Source organism: Helianthus annuus, chromosome 4, assembly GCF_002127325.2.
Source record: "Helianthus annuus cultivar XRQ/B chromosome 4, HanXRQr2.0-SUNRISE, whole genome shotgun sequence".
Taxonomy (NCBI): domain Eukaryota; kingdom Viridiplantae; phylum Streptophyta; class Magnoliopsida; order Asterales; family Asteraceae; genus Helianthus; species Helianthus annuus.
This window is the reverse complement of record NC_035436.2, coordinates 144,905,408-144,920,483: the sequence shown is the minus strand read 5'-3', so window position 1 is coordinate 144,920,483 and position 15,076 is coordinate 144,905,408. Positions and strand designations below refer to the sequence as shown.

The 15,076-nt window shown below is 36.6% G+C and overlaps 1 protein-coding gene across 3 annotated transcripts; it reads left to right on the top strand.

Moving 5' to 3' along the window:
* The first annotated feature begins 4,080 nt into the window (after positions 1-4,080).
* On the top strand, positions 4,081-15,076 carry LOC110936749. 3 transcript variants are annotated; one of them, XM_022179164.2, is made up of 17 exons: positions 4,081-4,329; positions 4,399-4,519; positions 4,592-4,693; positions 5,808-5,946; positions 6,041-6,179; positions 6,331-6,424; positions 6,564-6,704; positions 6,884-6,984; positions 7,071-7,184; positions 8,087-8,313; positions 8,391-8,449; positions 8,558-8,743; positions 8,826-8,949; positions 9,044-9,102; positions 9,204-9,349; positions 9,563-9,721; positions 14,374-15,076. In XM_022179164.2, the coding sequence occupies exons 4-17, from the start codon at positions 5,915-5,917 to the stop codon at positions 14,665-14,667; spliced, it is 1,875 nt and encodes a 624-aa protein (XP_022034856.1). In that variant the 5' UTR covers positions 4,081-4,329; positions 4,399-4,519; positions 4,592-4,693; positions 5,808-5,914; the 3' UTR covers positions 14,668-15,076. The 3 variants fall into 3 exon arrangements, with proteins under 3 accessions (XP_022034856.1, XP_035844923.1, XP_022034855.1); XM_035989030.1 differs by having other exon boundaries at positions 4,091-4,329; positions 4,403-4,519; positions 4,602-4,693; XM_022179163.2 differs by having other exon boundaries at positions 4,091-4,329; positions 4,602-4,693.

Here is a 15,076-nt window from a genome sequence, read left to right as displayed (position 1 = left end):
ATCTGTTAAATGGACTATGTGATGCTGTTTGACTGTGTTACTGTTAGGGCCGGCCCAATAACCCCATGACTGTTTACTTGTATGCATGTTACGTGCCTGTATGTGTTTAGATTGTTATGTGAATGCTTGTACACCGAACCTGACCTATACCGATAACCATGTTAGGACGTGGTGACCAACGTGATTGACAAGTAACCTAAACCTACCGAGCAACCCAAGGTGAGTTCACAACTTAAAAGCATGCGTCCCGGTGGTTTGGGACACGAGACTAAAACAACCCTATCCCCTTGAAAAGGGGATACCATTTACATACCTTCCCTAGTTATTGGGAACAAAACTTACTTTTCCTTCCCTGGTATTGGGAAACCTTTTGGTTAATTACTGTTTATACGGATTGCAACTAACGGCACTAAACGAAACTCTATCACTCAAGTCCCTACTACAAATACCGATTAGTCGCCGGGGTCAGGCGAACGGGTTATTAGTTGATAGCGCTATTTAGGTGTTTACCAGCCTCACACCGTGCCCTGGTTTGGGATCGGTCGTGAACTAATGTACTCAGGCATCCGTCAATGATGATAGAACATTGACATCGGGGCATCCTGCGGAAACGCAACGGTTACCTAGTGTTCGGTATTGGAAAAACAGTTTAGTCGCTAACTTTTGGGGTAGCTCCCCATGGCATGTATAAACGGATAAATTAACTGGTGAAACAAGTTTTTGGTAATTAAAACTGGACAACTAGTGAACTCACTCAGCATTATTGTTGACCCCTTACTGCATGCTTTGCAGGTAACCAGTGACGAAGGAGCTTGCTGCTTGGGAATGAGTAGTGTCTGTCCACCCTTGTGTTGGGTGTTACCTATTTTGAAATATGAACTCTGTTTAAACTGCTTTACTTATGCTTCCGCTACTTATTAACTGTTTGAACTTAAAACCTTAAACTCTGAACTTGATATTTACTAAACTTATGGTTAGTAAGCATTACTTTTGTTACCAATTTTAATTATTCAGTATAATTGGTGGCTGGATCCTGGTCAGTCACGCCCTCGAAGCGGGTGTTATCCGCAGGTGGATTTTGGGGGTGTGACATTTACAATTTTACCCTCATAAAACAAGCTTTCATTAGTTGTACATGTTGCTTTAGAATTGATACGCGTGGTAAAATTACCATCTTGTACGTCACTTCTCCTTTTTATAGTATTATAGATATGTATTTAACCAACCACTTTAATCTAATTAAGAAATTCAAATATGATTTATACCAACACTAAAAGCAATGGTGTTTCAACTCCAAAGGAACCATTTTTACAGTTACTATTCATATGTATTTAACCAACCACTTTAATCTAATTTTACTAGCAACCTCACTCAAACAACAAAGCTAAACATGTATATAACCTCCTAAAATCAATAAATCCATTTAAATTAATTAAGTACACAAATTATACATTTTATACTTCATTGCATTGGAGAAATATATAGGGAATGCAAACTAAACGGTGGTAAATAGATCGTTAACCATATCAAATACATAAGGTAAAACATAGATGTAGTTGCCTCACCGGAGACATACAAGTTTGATCATTGGGCGTTTATGGCACAACAGGGTGGTTAGAACCAAAATAGCAAAAGCAATAAGGAAAAACTTTCTTAAAGATTTGAACATTGTATACATATCACTCTTAAATTCAACCAAAATTAAAGATATTAATTTACTAGTTTAGATCTATATTTAAAAGTAATGCAAAAATATACCATATTATATCTAGAATACACAAACAGATCTAAAAACAACAACTAAGTATGTAAAAGTATTTAATTTAAAACTAAAGAAAAAATGTACTAAAGGAAACAAATATTTTCCATGAATTCCTTAAATTTAATAAAATTAATAGTTTAATATAGGACTTGATAAAACCACTAAGTAAAACCTTGTAAACTGAATCAAAATTCATGGATCTCTATTTAAAAAAAGAACAATTCATAGTTAACTGAAATAATAAATATACATCTCGAAATAACCCAATATCGTATGAATTACAATATGGTTTATGTGTGAGAGAATAACAAATAATGAAATACATTTACCTCATGCAAGATGATCCAACTCTCAAAGCAATTCGTGCTGATAACGTGTTGTAAAACAACGTCCTACTAGCAACTAGTATATGAACATAATCAAAGGAACATAGAGATAAAGATAGAATAGAGAATTATTATATATTGAGATATCAACATGCAATACAAAGAACCTATATATATATATATATATATATATATATATAGTGTTCTTACATTAATACAAAGGACATGAGAGACGGGAGTTAGAATGTGGATAGTCACCATTTCCAACATATACATTTAGTGGATTACGTCATGCGGTAATAGTTTTGTGATGTGGTTCGCCAATTTTGGCGGCCACTTTGACATTTGTTTTTTTTTTCCATATAATAGTTATTTATAGGTGATATCAAATTACAATTTTATTCCAGATGTAAAATTACGATTTCATCCTCGATTTAAAATAAAATTTTGCTTTTGCCCCTTGCTTAAATTTACGATTTTGCCCTCAGTAAAAAAATACATTTTTGCCCCCAGTTTAAAATAAAATTATGGTTTTGCCCTCAGCTAGAGTCCTGCCAAATTACGATTTGGTTCCCAGTTTAAAATTACGATTTTGCCCCAGCTAAAAATTACGATCTTACCCGCAGCTAAAATATTACGATTTTGCCCCCGTTTAAAAAAATATGGTTTTGCCGTCAGTTCAAAATATTATTTTACCTCCATTTTAAAATTACGATTTTACCTCCGCTAAAAATTGCAATTTTGCCATCGTTTTTTTTTCTTTGGCAAAACCATGGTAGTGTTTTATTTTACTTTTTTGACTTAATCTTGTTTTTATTCATGCCAAACAGCTGCCTAGCACTCGCTAATTGGTCCTGATAAATTATTGTTTTACCCCCAACTCTAAATTACACGCTTGTCATCGTTTTAGTTAAATTTTTTTTTGTCATAACTGTGGTACTGTTTTTCTTTAATTGGTTAACTTGATGTATCTTTTTTTTATATCGTGTTATAGGTAGCATGTATAACTAACCGACATAAATGCGTACATGTTATTAACCTAAGAAATACTCGGTTTAGCGCTCCGCAACGCGGGCGGCGCATAACTCTAGCTGCCTAATACTGACTCATTAGTACTGAAAAATTACACTTTTGCCCTGAGCCCAAAATTACGGTCTTATCATCGTTTTTTTCCATAGCAAAATTATAGTAGTCTTTTTTTAATTGATTGATAATTATTCGGCCATCACCCCGCAACGTGGGCACGGCGTCTACTAGTTTATAACATTTGTAAACTAACTAGTTTTTGCCCCCCCCCCCTCCCGCGTTGCGGGGCAATAAACCGAATATTACTCTCTCATAACATGTATGTCTGTATAGAGGGCAAAATCGTAATTATATTTTAAGCTAGAGGCGAAATCATAATTTTAAACTGAGAGTAAAATCATAATTTTGAGCTTGGGGGGATCATAATTTTATTTTGAACTGTGGGCAAAAACGTAATTTTTAGCTGAGGGCAGAATCGTAATTTTAAGGTAGAAGGAAAACCAAAATTTTATTTTGAACTGGGGGCAAAACCGTAATTTTAAACGAAGGGCAAAATCGTAAATTTAAAATGCGAACAAAATTAAAAATGAGTTTTTGAACCGAGGGCAAAAGCGTAGTTTTGAGATAGGGGCGAAATTATAATTTTATTTTGAACTGGGGGCAAAACCGTAATTTTAAACGAAGGGCAAAATCGTAAATTTAAAATGCGAACACAATTAAAAATGAGTTTTTGAACCGAGGGCAAAAGCGTAATTTTGAGCTAGGGGCGAAATTATAATTTCATTTTGAACTGGGGACAAAAACGTATTTTTAAACGAAGTACAAAAGCGTAATTTTAAACTGGAAATAAAATAAAATTAAAAAAAGGTTGGTCCAATGGAAGAGTGTCACTATTCCCACATGTTGGAGATAATATGTAGATAATATGTAGATAATAATGGGTCAAAATGGTTAAAATGACCCATTAGTTAGTTAACTCTTCACATATTTTCTGGGTATTTTTAGGGTTTAGGAGGAAACGGGTTTAGTGAAAGATCGAAACAGGGGCAGCATTCGTAGATAATTTCCCAAAATTGGTGAACTCTTCATTGATTTTAATATTTGCATTTGTTCGGCTGCACACCATAGAGTCGCAAATCAATTCAATTTAGTTCGATTTCATTTTCAAAACTTCACCGCAGCTTTCGAGTTCAACTATGATGATACGATCAGCAGGTAATGTTTTCGCATCTTATGCTATTAGTTTTTGAATTTCTTCTGATTTAATCATATTTTTTTTTTCAGGTAGATGTTATCAGATGTTAAAAAACTATCAAACATCCAGACGAATTGTCAATTCAGTTGTTATATATTCATACAGAGAGATTAATGATGGTGTTTTAGGTTATAAACAACATACTCATAGGTAACTCTGTTTTCTTCCTATTGAGTGTTGCAAATATGGAGTTGTTTTACTTTCCTAATTCACCAATGACAGTTTCTACCAGGTTTTCAACTGAGCTGGAGTCATGTAAACCCCCTGTTTCAGAGATTGACTCGTTGTCGGCCTTAATTAGATCCAGTCTTAGTGAGATTGAAGGTATAATGGATCATTTGTTTTTTAGATGGTGTTTTGTGACAATTATTATTATCCGTTGTTATTTGTTTGAGATCATATGATGTGAAAATATAGTTATTCGATGATAAACATATATGTTTGGGGGGGGGGGGTATGCAATGTTGATTTAAAATGATTATTGTTAAGAAAAATTTGTGTATGCCCATACTCTGTACCCAATATCTGTGTGTATGCAACTTGTGTTGTCAGATATATGTTTTGCATGTTCCGTCTGAAATCCGTGGATTTCGTACGCACTAAAGTATTATCTAATTCAGCGAAGGCGCTCTATGAAATGATCATCGTATCATTCCAAAAATTCAAATGTACTAAAGTCTTAATAGAATAGTTTAAGTTGCAAAACAAAATGCAAACCTTCAGATCCATATTATTTATAATCCTATAGAATTTTATGTTATGCTATGTATATATATTGCAAGTTATGTACATGTGATATTTTGTATCGTATGATACTTGAGACATATTTATACTTTGTATGCACATAGAGTCACTTATAGAAATTTGGCCATATCCAAATCCGTTATTCACTTTTGAGTAGACACAAATACATATGATATCCACTTTGAATCTTTGACCACTCATGAGATTAGTGGGATTCCTGATGTTTTCAGTTTTCTTTTTGCAAGTTATGTACTTGTGATGTTTTGTATCGTATGATACTTGAGACATATTTATACTTCGTAGGCACATAGAGTCACTTATAGAAATTTGGCCATATCCAAATCTGTTATTTACTGTTGAGTAGACACAAATACATATGATATCCACTTTGAATCTTTGACACTCATGAGATTAGTGGGATTCCTGATGTTTTCAGTTTTCTTTTACGAACCCTAGCGTTACTATGTATGCTCGTAGTTTGATCATGACACATTCTCTATTCTGTTACACGAGATATGTAGACATGTGTATATCGTGTACGACTATAAGCTGTAAGAAACATCATGGGAAACCCATGTAAATCTTTATATCGTATGGATATCTAGTTTATCTGTTGTCTTTTTCCAAAACAAAGGCTTTTTACTTTCAACCGCCAAGCAGCAACTATTAAATAGTTTGACTTATTATTATACAGGCTCCTCTCATTGCTGGTTTAATAGAAGTGCTATTTCAAAGGATTTAAGTGGGAAAGATGGAGTCTTCTTAGTTGTCGTTGGTGCATTCGTTGAAGACTCTACCTTTATGTTGGAAAAAGTAAAATCACTTCAGCAAAGGTATAAAATATATAGTTATCAACTTATCATTAGCTTCTTTGTTTCAGTTAATATATTTTCATATAATTACGTGTGTATATATTTATCGCTTCAGGTATTCTTCACTCAATGTTATCGGATTTCAGCCATGCAGAGCATCTAGCAGTGATGTCGTTCGTTCTCGTTTAGCGAAGATAATCATGAGCGAACACATCACATTTCCGATTTTAGTGTCGAACAAGTCTCTTTCTGAGGTAAATAATGATCGATTATTTTTAATATTATAGGTTGTTAAGAATTTATTTTGGGTGGCTTTTCAACTATTCAATCCGCTTTCTTTTTAGCTAATAGTTAGGATCCTAACTATTTGACCAATTATCAATCAAATGTGACCTTTTTTTGTAGATATCAGATAGAGTAGGCTATATCTTATTTAAAGGTATGGAGGGTCCTTTACTCTTGCATGAAAAGGATGTGGAATTTGAAATTCTTGACACATGTATGTCTACTGCTCTGTTCTCCATGTTTGTTGTCACCATTTTCCCTTACGCTATTTATATTTTGTTCCTATCATATTTATAGTATTTTCTATTGTGTTACTACATATCGTATTATCTTTTGTGACACAACACCTGCAGCCATCAAAGAAATAATCGTTCAGCCGAAAGAAAAACCAGGATTGTTGCATAATCTCCGAGGCACATGGGTAAAGCCACTTGATGCTTTTAAGGAACCGTATCTATGCTCTCCATTGCAGAATTTATTGCTTTATTTTCCAGGTATAACAGTTGAAGTATGATGACAAGTTTCTAAGCTTTTTTATTTTATCACAATTTTGTATGGCGAAGACTATTAAAATGACAAGTTTCTAAAAGTTTCCTGATGCTTATAACATTCAAATTCGTATTAAACACATTGAAAGAATCGTTGGCTTATGTTGTAGTGTTACAATATGCAGGGTGCATCGAGGTTGATGAAGTTAATGAACGGTTGTTCCTTTCTGACATAAATCACCATCGTATAATTGTGTTTGATGGAAATGGAACTATCTTAGATTCTGTATGTAAGGAATTTCATGTGCGACTCACACGTCAATCGTACAGTGGCTGCTGAAAGCTTTTCTCAATAACATTTTATTTTTGCAGATCGGATCTTCTCCTGGATTTGAAGATGGAGAATTTGAATCTTGTAAGATAATGCGCCCTGCTGCTTTGTTTTATCATGATTCTGAGAACTGCCTGTATTTTGTTGACTCAGAGGTATGCATAAAAGTAGGATGTTTGAGAGTTCTTTAAATTCTAACTGTATTTTTACATTTTCTGCGATTCTGATACACCTTTCATGTTCGAGGTGTCAAGATTGCAGGTAGTTTTTAACTCATGTCAAATTGGATTGGGCTGATCCGTAAACATTTTTCTATTATTTGGAATCAAGTAAAGTACACGGATGGTCCCTGTGATTTACCAAAAAATTGTGGATTTGGTCCTTAGCTTTCCAAAAGTACACGGATGGTCCCTGTGGTTTGCACTTTGTAACGCATTTAGTCACCAGCCAATAAATCTAAGGGCTTTAGCTTGTCCAAGTTAGGGACTAACTCTGTTACAAAGTGCAAACCATAGGGACCATCCATGTACTATTGGAAAAAGTTGGGGAGTAAATGTGTTACAAAGTGCAAACTACAGGGACCACCTATGTGCTTTTAGAAAGCTAGGGACCAAATCCAAAATTTTGGTAAACCACAAGGACCAGCCATGTACTTTATTATTTATTTTTAAGAAAAACTTAATACACTAAATGATTATCAAACTATATTGTTATAAATTATAATCATCATCATCGTCGTACTCGTAAATCCCACCAATCTAGGATGTTGTTATATTCAGTAAAAAACTTATTGTTATAATAATGATAATAATATAACTTGTTTCTTGATAAAGCAATCTAGGATGTTTATGCATATTGGATGACTCTCAACCGTTTGACACATTAGATCGGTGGACAAATTTTTAAATGTACTCATTTGACCCGTTAGAGATGAAACAGTGAAACACAACTATTTTGCTTGAACAAAATTCTAAGAAATGAACAATTACAAGTATATTTATGGGCTTATTACCCACTAATTTTTCTTTATGTTCTAATCCCTTTCATTTCGTTAAAGAACCATGCTATAAGGCGAGCTGATATGGAGAGCAGAACCGTTGAGACATTTTATCCCAAACCTAATGGTCACAAGACAAAGGGTGGCCTGCTGAGCTGGATCATGGATAAACTCTGGAGTACAAAAGCTGTTTCTTCAAATTCCGAGGAAGTTGATTCTAATTTACTTTTTTATCCCTGGCATCTGCTTAAATCATTGGAAAATGAACTCTTTATCCTCAACCGCAGGTAAAGCATGTGTCGCTTTCTTAAACTGAATTCCATATGTTAGAATATCCTCTTCAACTTTTTATGTTTTCATGCAGTTCGGATACTTTATGGATCATGGATTTATCATCTGGTCTTATTAAAGAAGTTGTCAAAGGTTCGCCCTTAATCTTCCGATCTTCGTAATGCTTTTTTTTTTTTTCTTTTTAAATCTTCCCAGTCAATTATCAGCTCGTGGTAGCGATTAATTGTTTGCACCATGAAGGTACTGAAAACATTTTAGAGATATGTGGACCGTTGATCTTGGAGAAATCTTCACTTCTGAAGGAGATACCATCTAATAGCCTTCCACAAAATATTGCCAATGGTTTCTCAATAGAGGGAAATTCACATGCTGGCCTGGTCTCTTCAGTGGCAAGTTTTCAGGACAATATAGTAATTTGTGACTCAGGTAAAATATATGGTAGTGATTTGTCTTTCCTTCAGTTGAAGAACTACACCTTTATAGTTTTCTAAACAACGAGAATGCTTAGATGGTCAGGTGGTGCTGAAATACGACAAAAAATCAAAGTCAATGAGTAGCTTTGACTTCTCAAACTTGGGAGTACTTGGATTACCGTATTGGTTGGTTTCCCCCATGGAATCAACTTATGCTGCGTGAGTACTCTTTCTATCTCCTGTTGCATTTCCATTTTCATAAATACAGGGTTTTTACAAGGGCATTCATGTAAATTTGTCTCTGATGTCACAGTGGTTTTGGTGTCCCGGAAGTTCACATTGATCATATTCAGAATTTCAGTTTGTTACCAGGTAATTGGCTCTTTACATCCACCCCTGAATTTATAGAGCATGTGTAATTTCATACATGAGCTATAATATTAATAACAATGTGAATTGACTATATAAAACAGGTAGGATAGACATAAAGATTAATGTAGAAATTCCTGAAAATACCGAGCTTGTGGAACCACTAGATGAAGATTGTATATGGCGGCAGACAAGAGGCACTGCTACTGAAACTTTAATTGCAAAGAATAAAGCTGAATCTACAGAGAAGGTTGAATTTGTTTTTTATCGCTTAATAATTAAGTATTTTTAAATAATAAGGTGATAATGGAAACGCTGTAATCATTAATGAGGCCTGACTATTTATAGCAAAAAGAGTCTCGGGGTGATTATGGCCTGACCTGCTTTGATCCGATCCGTTACCCAAGCACACTGTTCATGGAAGCGAAGTTTGACTAACTTAATCTACCTCAAATGTATGCAGGTTGGTGTTGCTCAGCAGTGGTATGATGAGTTGGATGACCTTGCCTCTTTAACGCAAAAAGAACTCGATACCGAAGAAGACAAGACGTCTAACTCAAACGTGCCAGATGGAAATATAAGCATAGATTGTGCTGTCAATACTAGCCCGGGAACAAGTGAGGTATGCTTCTCTAAGCACACACCCGTCTTAGCAATTTCCAGTATATATATATATATATGTGTGTGTGCGTGTGTATTAAAATTAGGAAGAGCAGACTGAGCGTGTTGGGAAACTGGTAATTTTTATTCAAATCGGGTTGACTTCAAGTACTTTGTCCAAAGATATTGATGATAGAAGGTGCTCTGACTGCTTTGACTTAAATGGATAACGGATCGAAGTCTCGTTCTTAGATTTTTGGAATGAACAACCCCCTTAGAGGATTATAGTCACCACTCATCTTTTAGATGATAGGTTGGGCTGATCAAATGTTGTCATTTGACGTTTTGACGTTAATCCTAAGTGGATTCATGAAGATGTGAGCATAGGGGGTCCAATCCACGCATGACACAGGTGTGAGCATAAGGGATCCAATCCACACATGACACACGTGATTGTAATAACTGCCTCTAAGATTCCTTGAGAGCGGTCCCTATAAGACATTTTCCCATTCAGCTTTTGCATGGGTAATTATAACTTCAGGGCAGGAGAGATTTTTTTTAGGCCGAAGTGTTTTTCCTTGAGCAGGGTAACGTCATCAAAGGAAGTTCTCTACGGGAAAAAAACCCATGCGCTGATAAATAAGCATGTTGGTCTTAATTTTCTCTGTTGTTTAGGATTTCATAGAAAAGGAGTCCAACATGTTAGAGGTGTCGATACTAAGCCTGTCTAGATTAAGCATGGTGATAATAAGCCTGACTAGGACCCTAGGTTAGCCTGGCTTACATTAGGCCGAGTAAAACTGAGCAAGAAGTGTGTACATGATTATTAACTAATTTATAAATAAGTCCAAATGTTATAAAATAGCAATGTTCTTTCGTCTTGGTTTACAGTATTTGGTACTTATGTATTTTTAATCTGTTTTGGTAATGATAAGTTCTAAAATAGGCAAATTTGGTAATTGCAGTGGGAAAAGATGAACAAACAGGGTTAAAATAATTTAACTAACAGATCTAATTACCAAACAGGGACAAGAAAAACTTTAGTCACCAAAATGGGCCGCTCCCAAAACTTACTGTTACGACCTGCAATTGCTAAAACAGGAGAAAACCAAATTGGAACAAAATTTCACAGAAATTGATAAACAAACAGCCTGATTCAAGAAGGGCAATTCTCCGAAGCACAATACAATAGATTTTTTTTTCAAATACCAGACAAAAAACAAACTGAAACATGAATAAAAACATAATAAACGTAATTTCGAACTAAGCAATTACTTCCTTCTTTTCAGCCCGTCACCCACTATTTTTTTTCCCAATTTCCCTCCTGAGTTTTCCCTCTCAAATTGATTTTAATTTTGGCGCCATTATCTCAGTTGGGTTGCCCAGCTGCACTTGAGTCTTAACCCGACCCATTCTGACCCAGTCGGGTATCGTATCAATACCACCCGCCATGGGAGCAGACTTGTCCTCAAGTCGAGTCAAAATAGCTCGTGGTGACCCTTGTGGACCGTATCGAAAACCCGATGCGGTAACTCGATCGGCTGAGGTGTCGTATCAAGGTGACTCCTTTTTAAATTTGATAGCGAGACATGTGGAGGTACCGTATAATGTATATATGTGTGGTCGCTTAGGTGGCAAAAGTGAAATTGCACTAATTTTAACGTCTTGGTTTTAAAATGCGCGCATAATGCGCGCATAATGCGTGATGCGCCCGATGCGCTAATGAGAGCGCATCGCAACAGCTGATGCGATGCGTTTACGTGATGCGAGAATATTGCGCGCATTTCGCATAATGCGCTCATCGCATAATGCGCTCTGATGCGCGCAACATTGTTTTTTATGCTTTTTTCCAGATTTTATGAACTGTGTTCGGTTTTTTCCATAATTAACATCTTAGTATGCTTGATTTGAACCAAAAAACATAACTCTTACCTTCTAATTACGTCAGTTGTTTTACTTTAAGTATGTTTTTATAAGTTTTTATGTATAAATAATTTTTAACTATTTTTTTTTATAAAGAACGCATCACATACGTGATGCGCTCGCATCACGCATCACGCATCGCGCATCAGATTTTTGGACTAAACGCATCGGAGCGCATCACGCAATTTAAAACCAAGTTTAACGTTATTTTACTAATTTCGTGAAAATAACGTTAAAAGCGACGTACGGTTAATCATGCATCATGTAGTGGCATTGATAGCCGAAAGACAAGGGGGTGCATGCACCAATCGGTCTTTTTCCCGATTGCCAAGTGTTATGTGCCTTATGTCCAAGGCTTGATGCAAAACTACAATCGAGCCGGCGGCCTCACTGGAAGCAGCCTCTCTATCCTACGGGGTAGAGGTAAGGCTGTCTACATCTTACCCTCCTCAGACCCACCTTAGCTTTGCTATTGGTGGGATTTACTGAGTATGATGATGATGGTGATGATGATGACATGTGGAGGTACCAGAGCTGCTGTGAACTGCTGAAATGTGGCTGAAACTGGTGTTCCAGAGCTTATGTGTCCGACCGGCCACCGAATAGGCTAAAAACATCTCCTTCCAATTGGCTTGAATCGTATTGAGGGTGGACAGCCATATGATGCCCAGCACAACATCTGCGCCGCCAAGAGAAAACGGATGAAAGTCTTGGGTGATTTTATGATCCGAAATCTGGATGGTGATGTCACTACATAATTGGGTGCAATGAATAATATCCCCATTTCCGATTTGCACACCAAAAGGGGTTACAAACAGAGTAGTCAACTTCATCTCCGGGACAAGAATATCCGGGATAAAGTTGTGTGTTGACCCGCTATCGATCAAAATCAGCACCTTTGTGTTGTTCAACGACCCATGAAATTTCATCGTTGTAGTATGGGGTTAACCGAAAAGCGCTTGTAAGCTGATTTCTGCCATCTCTTGGTGTTCGAGAGGTTTGGTAACCACTGCTGCAGCTTGGTCACCTTCCCCAACCGGTATTTCGAGTAGCTTGAAGATCCCTGTTTTACAATGGTGTCCTGGCTCATATTTCTCCCCACGTCTAAAACATTCACCTGAAAGGTATATCTACCTTGTTTTTCCGTTTCTGAAAGGCGGGTGTCTAATGCTTTTTTGTGGGGTAACCAACGAAGTTGGAGTGGAAAAAGATGGCGTTGCATCGGGTTTACTGGAGACATTTGACACCACGGTTTTTCCTGTTTTGGTATGGGTTACCTTGGATTCGAATTCCGGGGCTAAACTCATTACGTTGTACACCGTCCTTGGTTTGTGGATACGAACATCAGCTCTTAATTCGTCCTTCAGCCCATTCAGAAAGTAACGGTATAGGCAGTGATGCTGGCCAATCAGTAACCCGGGAAGAACGTTTTGCGAACTTTTGGTGGTATTCCTAAACTGTTCCAGCTTATTTGATACTGCAAAGTTGCTCGTCAGGGTTCTGAAACTCTGCTGCCCGAAGTTTTTGTGCAAGGCATATGTTAAATCTTCCCAAAATAGAAGAGGTTGATCAATGGTTAACCATGAAAACAAATCAAGAGCGTCGTCGCCTTCTAGGTGCATGGAGTTGACATCCACCTTCTCATCCTCCGGGCTCTGGTATGATATAATATAATATCGAAAATACTTTTCAGCTTTTAATAAATACCCCTTGGGTCGCCGCCACTAAATATTGGGAAATCAATTTAGTTGAAAAGCCTATGATGATTCGGTGAACGCCAAGAAGACCCCCCTTCTTCAAACCTGTTGGAAACGCCCTCTGGTACATGCATGGTTCTTCAAAGCAGCAATGTCTTCGTTGAGCGATTCCATGGAGTCTAATCGAGAAGCAATGGCAGCTAATTGCGCAGCAGTTGCGTCTGCCGGTTTATCATTGCTCTTGTTAGTGCTATTCCGGGTTTGTACCACTCTGAATTCCCTGCAATTACTAAAAACAGGGGAAAACCAAATGGAACAAGATTTCACTGAAATTGATAAACAAACGGCCCGATTCGAGAAGGGCAATTCTCCAAAGTACAATACGATAGATAATTTTTAAATACCATTCAAAACAAACTGAAACATGAATAAAAACATAATTAACGTAAACTCTGACTAAGTAGTTACTTCCTTCTTTTTCAGCTCCACGCCTCCACTCACCCACTGTTTCCTTTTGGAATTTCCCTCTCGAATTGATTTTACTTTTGGCGGCCATTATCTCAGTTTGGTCGCTCAGCTGCATTTGAATCTGACCAGACCGATTCTGACCCCGGTCGGGTATTGTACCTGCAGTCAAAATGGATAAAAAAATGAGTATAATTATCCAAACAGACCAACAACAGAAGTATACTGTGATTCTATGATCTTTGCCCTATAAATGATTAGGTTTTATGCATCATAAATACAATTTGGACCCATCCAACCCGTTTCTTTTTGGTCAACATGTTTAATTTGACCTGTTAGGGTTTACAATAATCGACCCACTTGTAAGTAAATGGGTCAAAATTGCCACCTGAAAAACCAATGAACTATGGCTCAGTGTTCTGTTGGTTCAAAAAGGTCAGTTCTCATATAAAGGATAAAAGATTTAACAAGTTCATCAACTTATTTCAGATATTTGGCGAATAATGAAACATTCAGACAGTCAAATGTTTCAATATTTAAGGATAATCCTATATTATTTTATAAGTTGAAATGTTCTGTTTGTTACCAGGTAATCATCAATGCTGCATTGTACTTGAGAATTAAAAATGAAACCAATGCTTCTAAGGAGCAACAGTTGGCTAGATTGATCAACGTTTCAAACCCGAGTGGGAAAGATAAATCCCAAACAGAGGCGTGTGTGCAGATCCTATCAACATCAAAGAAAACCCCTGAAGAGTTTGTGTTTTTGAAGCCTTTACATGTGAGGTTGAAGATTAATTCCCTTAATCACCCAAAAGCAGAGAATTCCAAAGACATAATTTTGACAGACTCTTTCGTAGAAGTTAATGTTTCTCTCAAGTAACTACTCTTGATTGTTGTCTGTTTGTTCTGGTGTGGATGGATTTAGATTGCGCATTTTTGTACGATAATAGTTCAATTTTTGGATTTGGGGTTATGAACATATAACAATTTGGAGTTTAACGGTGCCGTGAATTCTGCAAGTTGATGATCAAAGCATGGGACCAGATAAGCCTGTGCCTTAAGGCGGCTAGGGTGGTGCAGAGCTAGTGCCGTTGGGAGTTACATAAGTGGTGGCGGCAGATAGGCAAACCACGGTTGCTGGTTGTGGCATGAATGTTTGTTTGGAGAATAAGCTTTTGCGAGTTGGTTGTGGTTTAAAAATTATTGCTTCAAAGATTTGTTGCTTTCTCTTTTTGAATCCAATTCGTTTGAAAAGTTTTAATTATTACAAAATATATGTGAATTATATA

Excerpts from the sequence above, each read along its gene's own strand:
- LOC110936749 (XM_022179163.2), top strand. Across the intron at positions 7,185-8,086 it reads TGTATTTTGTTGACTCAGAG|AACCATGCTATAAGGCGAGC; the intron begins GTATGCATAAAA and ends ATTTCGTTAAAG. Across the intron at positions 9,350-9,562 it reads AAGCTGAATCTACAGAGAAG|GTTGGTGTTGCTCAGCAGTG; the intron begins GTTGAATTTGTT and ends AAATGTATGCAG.